Source organism: Mercurialis annua, linkage group LG7 (genome assembly GCF_937616625.2).
Source record: "Mercurialis annua linkage group LG7, ddMerAnnu1.2, whole genome shotgun sequence".
NCBI lineage: Eukaryota > Viridiplantae > Streptophyta > Magnoliopsida > Malpighiales > Euphorbiaceae > Mercurialis > Mercurialis annua.
Window position 1 is genome coordinate 34394890 of NC_065576.1, and position 7047 is coordinate 34401936.

At 32.3% G+C, this 7047-nt stretch overlaps 1 protein-coding gene across 1 annotated transcript; it reads right to left on the reverse strand.

Moving 5' to 3' along the window:
• Nucleotides 1–968: 968 nt before the first annotated feature.
• On the reverse strand, nucleotides 969–1828 carry LOC126656307 (cysteine-rich repeat secretory protein 38-like). The gene has a single exon (XM_050350842.2). The coding sequence runs from the start codon at nucleotides 1800–1802 to the stop codon at nucleotides 1080–1082; it is 723 nt and encodes a 240-aa protein (XP_050206799.1). The 5' UTR covers nucleotides 1803–1828; the 3' UTR covers nucleotides 969–1079.
• Between the last annotated feature and the right edge of the window lie 5219 nt (nucleotides 1829–7047).

Consider the following 7047-nt stretch of genomic DNA (forward strand, 5'->3'; position numbering starts at 1 on the left):
AACCAAGCAATTTTTGCTCAATTCTGTTAATTATCTCCCTGAAAGATGCTTGTTTTGATCTCAACAGATAAGGGGGTAACCCCACGTAGATGCTTTCAAAACTAATATTTTGAACATTTAGGGAGGCAGTAATTTGTCTTCTGGTTGCTTGATAAGTATTGTTATTTAGGAAGATTGCCCACTTAGAATAGTTGATGGTAAATTTTTTAGTTGACTTAAAAAAGTGAGGCAAAAATTGGTTTAACCGTTTAAATATGCCTCCAATATCTGCCTTTAACAGTTCTTGTAGGCAGTCAAAAAACATAACCCCGTCTTACACTCAGGGTGCAAGTGAGCAAACTTTTAAAAGTTGAGTGTTTATTTGACATCAAAAATTTATAAACGAAGTGTTTAGTTGTGTCCCGCTATATATCATAGGGATAAATTTACTTCTTTTTTCCACCCAAAGCCTAGAACTTTTACGATTATAAATTAAAGAGGATGACGTGGTAGACTCGGTCTACCTAAAAGTTTTCATAAAGTAAATGCCTTTCATAAAAAAAAAAAATTATTTGTTATATTTTAACAATTCAACTATTATGTTTACAACAATAAAAAATTATTCTATAAGCTTAAACCAATTTTAACATGTGTAAAAGCTGAAAAATAGTATGGTTGACTACATTATGCAATTTAACATTCATTTTCTTTTGGTATCAATAGTATCCAAATTATTCTTCGTCATCCATTATCCTAAAAATACAATAATTTGTTAAAGATAATCTCACATTACTTATAAGAATAAATATAAATGAATTTAGAACTGTGAAGACTTAATTACCTATTAACTAGTTCTAGTTATAACGTCATAGTTGAACCTAAGCAAATTTCATAATTATGTGTGTTGTTATATTATCATCAATTTATAATCAAAAGAAAAACATTTCTAATAATCTGGGTTGTTATCAAAAAAAAAAATTACCAAAATATAACAAATAGAATAATCTCTTAAAAACCTTTAATCCAATAACCGCAAAATTATTCTACCCCACAATACACTTTGATTTATTCTATTATTTTCAATATCCAAAGAAACTCATCTAGGCTTTGTAAAATGGATAAATCTCATACCTAAAATTACAACTCCCACTAATAATCCTACCACCTACTTTTCCATCACAGCAACTACGAAGTTCACCAATTATGCCTGTAAGGCACTTCTTGCAATCCCCATTTGAAAGATCTCTAGTACACTGAACCAATCCATAAAGCTTAGTTTTTGAATCTTCGATCTCCGAATCTCCGGTTTTATACAATTTTGGCGTTTCGTGAGCTTCATCGACTAGTTCATGCAATAACTCTCTAATCTCCTCATTGAACTGAGCCGTCTTATTTACAACTTTCACGTTCCACATGTAAACCTTATTTTTGTTATCTATCCGGCCGAAGAATTTCTCATGAGAATGCTTGTAGAGGCAATTATCATACCAAATTACTGCGGCTTTATTGGTAGGGCATCGCTTGCGAATCTCACCGCTGGCGTTGGCTACGCATTTTTTGCAATCTGACGGCGAAACATCTCCTCGACAGAGACCAAGTCCGAATACTTGATCTGGCTTCTGTCCTGATGAGCCAAAACCAAACCCTAGTTTCGGAACTTGTAAGTAGAGGTTACCGGCAAGTTTGTTGAGATTCGCTTCGAACGGGCCCTTGGATGTGAAGTTTTGCGAGGCTGAACAGAAATGGTAGAGATAATCTGCTCCGTAAACCGATCGGAGAAGCAAAGAAAATGAGAGAAGTAGAAAGAATGAAGAGGAAGGCATTGTTAAGGATATGGAATGGTTGATGGATTGTAGTAAGTTTATGCGCCTTTTATAATGTGAGTATAGTACGTATATGTGGTTGTGTTTGTCTTATTAACTAGTTTCCGTACTCATTTTCAGCATTGACTATTGATATGGCTTGTAATGAATTGACATATTCTTTCTATTACTTTATATTTTTAGAAATATTGTACATTCGTTGAAAATTGTCAAAGCAAAGGATTAATGAAACATTCAAATAATTAAAAATATAATTGAAGTGTTAATTATAATACTTTTTAAATCAATGAAAGCAACAACCAATGTAATAATATTATTTAAAGATAAAATTATTTAAATAGGACCAAGAGAAAAAATTACTTATTTTTGAATTATTGAGGGAAATATTATCCAAATTATAAGAACAAGTCAATAGGCTATTTGACTTTATATTTTTTTAACACTTGAATAATTAAAAGGAAGATAAATATTTTAAATTTTTAATGATGAAGATAATTCTATAGGTTCGATTAACTCTATAATTTAACCAAAATAATATTAATTTTATCATTTTAATCAAACTGGCCGATTCTTTATCTTACCGATTTATGGAATGTGTCAAAAATCGGATTAGATTTATATTGATTTTGCCAAAGTCTCATTAAGGTTTCCCTGAATTTTTTATGAATAAGGCAGTCCATTTAACTTATTTTCCCACATTCGACTCATTTTTCCAATGTGACATTTTTATCATATTTCTTATTCAACAATCTTCCACTGATGAAACTGTTTCCCATTGGCCCGCTCAGTTTCACTCGAAACTCGACTCAAACCCGTTATACAATTGGAGTGGCCGTAATTGAAATTACCACTCCTCGGATTCTATATCCGGAGTAACCTTATTCCATCCAGTCGAACTAGGTTTTGATACCATTTGTTGGTCTAGAATTAGTTCAATGTATGAGAGAATACAATTATAAGGCCAGAATGAAACTATAATCGTGGGTCGGACACCATATATAAATCAAAAACTCAAAGACAATGGGTTAGGCAGTGCATTTCGACATTCTATTCATATATTTTCAATATGAAATTTCTATCACACTAGTTATTCAACACTAATAATTAAGGACCAATAATGATATCATTTAATTATATTTTGTGTAAATGGCTCAATCAAATCCACAAAGGTCAAAAGGGGCCTTTTGTTTAAAAGTGTCAAAAATGGTCTTCATGGACAATGAGGTTAGAATTTTGGCTAACTGGGTTATCAAACACACAAATTTGCCCATAAAATTTTAAGACAATGGAATTAGTCCAATTTCTTAAAATTCTATCATAATTCTTTTAATTTCTATGGATTATTTGATACTTTTCAAACCTTTCAAGTTTTTTTATTGTATGCTGATCTAGTCCTCTTAAATTTTGTTAGGCGGATCACTAACTCGTCATCCGAACTAGTGTCTATGAAAATCAACATTAGGCGCTCCATTTCGTTATTTCTTTTCTACCAATTTGAAAAAAAATGTCTACAATATGTTTGAGGAATACAAAAAGATTTCAAAGAATGTTAAGTAGAGATCTTAAATATCTAAATCGTTGACTCTGAAACTTATTATAATATACCTCATCAAACTTACTGGAAAAGTAAAATAAGATGCAAAAGGACTTTAACCAACAATATTAAAGCTTGTTGAAAGCTGAAACTGAGATCACGTTTCTAAAGAAAAAGAACTTCACACCTCAAAAGACCAAAGACTTATTTTCTTCCAAGAAAAAAAAAACTCGCATTTTTCTAAACAAAAGACCTTGCAAACTTCACTGACGGTAAACACAACGTTTATGTTTTATTGGGAAAGCAACGAATATTTGAAGAAAAATTCGGGACTGGATTTATCACATTTTACTAAACCAAAAAAGATTATTACAGGTTTTGGTAAATAGATTTCTAAACATAAAAAAATATCGTGCTTCTACCACTAATAAGTCTTTTTCATTTCAAATATCTCCAAATACATTCTTTTATTGTCTGGGTACCTAAATATAACTAGTATATGTTGGTTTTGTTGTAAAAATTAGATGAACTAAGTGTTATATATCACATAAATAGAGATGATGAAGTTTAAGGCATGACAAGATGGCACTGCTTTAAACTATATCTCGGTATATCCGAGGATACAGCAAACTCTTTTAGTTATTTGAACTAGGAGCAGAAGCAGCAGTTTATATATTTGATACGGATGTTTCTCATTAATCCAGCATTAAGGTTTAGTGTAAATCAAATATATACGTTATAAAATCTGGTTGTTAAAACCGTGTGAGAGATTTTAGGTCACAAAAGCCGTGTGATAGATTTTGTTTAGTGAGTGAGTAATCAGAAAATAAACATGTATAATTGCTTCGTCAAAAATGTGTAGAGAAATTGTCGGGATTAACCCAAACTAATTTTATACTAGCTCAAATATGGACTCTGCATATAAATATTTAACTAATTAAATAACTATAAAAATAATTTTCGGTTTCAAAAAGATACCCACACCCAAACCACTTTAAAGGGAGGTGAGCCCATTCCTTTCCATTCAACACTTTACAAGCCCATAAAGGGAAATTACTTATAAACCCAACATTTGTAGTTTGACAAAGCAATGTGGGAATTGGTCTTTTGATAAAAAAAAAAAAACCTTTACAACACATAAAACACAACATTTCTCCATTTATTTCAAAAGCCGCTAGCTGGATTAATATCTCTAATATATTATAAAGGCATAATTTTTGTATCTTATAGAATATGAACCAAAACCTGAAAAGAAAATATATAACTCACGGTAAACCTGATGAAGTTTTAAACTTTTATAAACCAAGAGTTCCATTTGTAAGTTGTAATTCTCGACAATCACATGATACTTTCACAAACTGCTACTCAATGTTATTTTGCACAAATAGGCCATGTGCGTGCCTGATTATTCATGAGTGCTCTATTGACTTTTCCAGAAATCATATAGGAGCAGCCCCCTTCCACACTCATATAGGTGATTTCATAAATAGCAATTATATGTAAAACATCCATAAGGAATATTAAATCATATGATATTTAGTACTAGCAGGATTAACGCATGACTTGTTATTACCTGTATGAATATGAAATAAAGTTAGCATCAATGTATCATCATGTTCAATACTCTCCATTCATAGAGGTTGTGTTACCATCATGTTTAATACTAAAATTGACACAAGTTCCATTCCCCTTAATATTTAAAGAATCATTTTTCTTCCCAAGGGTTTAGTTATAAGATCGGCAAAATTCACTTCTGGCTTCACATGGTCAGTGGACATATCTCCATCCTATTGCAATCGGTTTACCATATCATATCTTAGACGAATCTGTCTATTTTTTCCATTGTAAGTCTTATTCTCTGCAACGGCTATTGCCGTTTAGCCATCACAATATATCAACACTAAAGGAGTTGGTTTTATTCCCAAAGGAATACTTACTGAGAAGTTTTTCAAGCACTCAACCTGACTGCCAGCTAATTCCAGAGCTATAAACTATAACTCCATGGTAGACTTTAAAATTGTTGTTTGCTTAAATATTTAATACGAATGTATCTCATTAAACAAGTATTAGGGTTTAGTTTAAATCAAATATGCACGTTATAAAATTTGGTAGTTAAAACCGTGTGAGGGATTTTAGATAGCAAATTACTTGTGAAAGATTTTGTTTAGTGATTTAGTAATCACAAAATAAATATATGTAATTTCTTGGTCAAAAACGTGTGGAGAAATTTTTGGGATTAATTCAAACTAATTTTATACTAGTTCAAATATTAAGTATTTAAATAAATAAATAATTCCGGGTTGCGGAAAGATAGTTAGACCTTGAACTAAATCCAATAAAAATTCATTCTCCACCACCCAAACCCACTCCAGAGGAAAAAGAAGGGGGCGCGCCTATTACTTCCCATTCAACAATCAATAAGCCCATAAAGGGAAACTACTTATAAACCCAGCATTTGTAGCTTAACAAAGCAATGTGGGAATTGTTCTTTTGAAAAAAAATCTTTACAAAACATAAAACACGACATGTTTTTCTTAAGATAAAAAAAACGAACATAAAAACTGATAAATAGATTTATAGTGCTTTCTCTAGGTGCATAACAGGAGATACATTAAAATTTTCCCAAGTCAATCTAAAAAACAAAGGTGCATGTAGCATCGGAGACCACAACAAAGCTAATATCATTGGTATCGCAATTGTTGGTAAGTTTCCTCGATTGATGATGTTTCTTTAGTTTATGATTAGATATTCAATCTATTAAGTGTGAGACTATTGTGTGACATTTTTGAATACATTGAAGTACAAAATATGCAAGATAATCAAACATTATGGGCTAATAATCATTCATGGTCCCTGACTTTAAGGGTACCTTACGACAAACCCCATAATTAAAAAAACAATCAGTAAACCCCCTGATTTTTGTGACGGCGCTCGTTAAACCTCTTTTGGACAAAAATAGCCCTGGCGCCGTCTTTTTTTGTCAACTGACTTTCAAAAAAAAAAACCTAACGGCGCCACGTCAGCTGATACGTCATCAAGAATTCATAAAAATTTAAAACACTTAAAATACCACCAAATTTAATTAACAAATAAATAAAATAACTCAACCCAACTCTATCTAACCCAAACCATACAATCAACCCAACCACGAACGACCCAACCACCGCTACCCGACCGACCCGCCACCTGATCACCGCCGGAAAATTTTCCGGTGTGGAAAATTTTCCGGTCACCCTCAACAAAGGATCTGTTCCAAGAACAGATCCATCGTCGGATCTGTTCTTGGAACAGATCTGGGTGTTTGAAAATTTTAAGGTATTTTGCTGACGTGGTGCCGTCAGATTTTTTTTTTTTGAAGTATGACAGTTGACTGAAAAAGACTGCACCAGGGGTATTTTCGTCATATTTGGGGTTTAGGGGGTTTAGGTGGCGCCGCCACAAAATCAGGGGGTTTACTGATCGTTTTTTTTTATCAGGAGGTTTGTCGTAAGGTACCCCTAAAGTCAGAGGCCATGGGTGATTATTAGCCAACATTGTGGGTAATTAAACTTATGAATTGACATATATGAAAGTTTAAAAATGGATACTGAACTTTTTTTATGATAAAATAGATACTAAATTATATGAAACGTTATAAAATGGATTTTCTCAGCCATGTGTTCTCCACTGAATAGACGAAGGAAGAAGCCACGTCAGTAAAAAGTGGCTGAA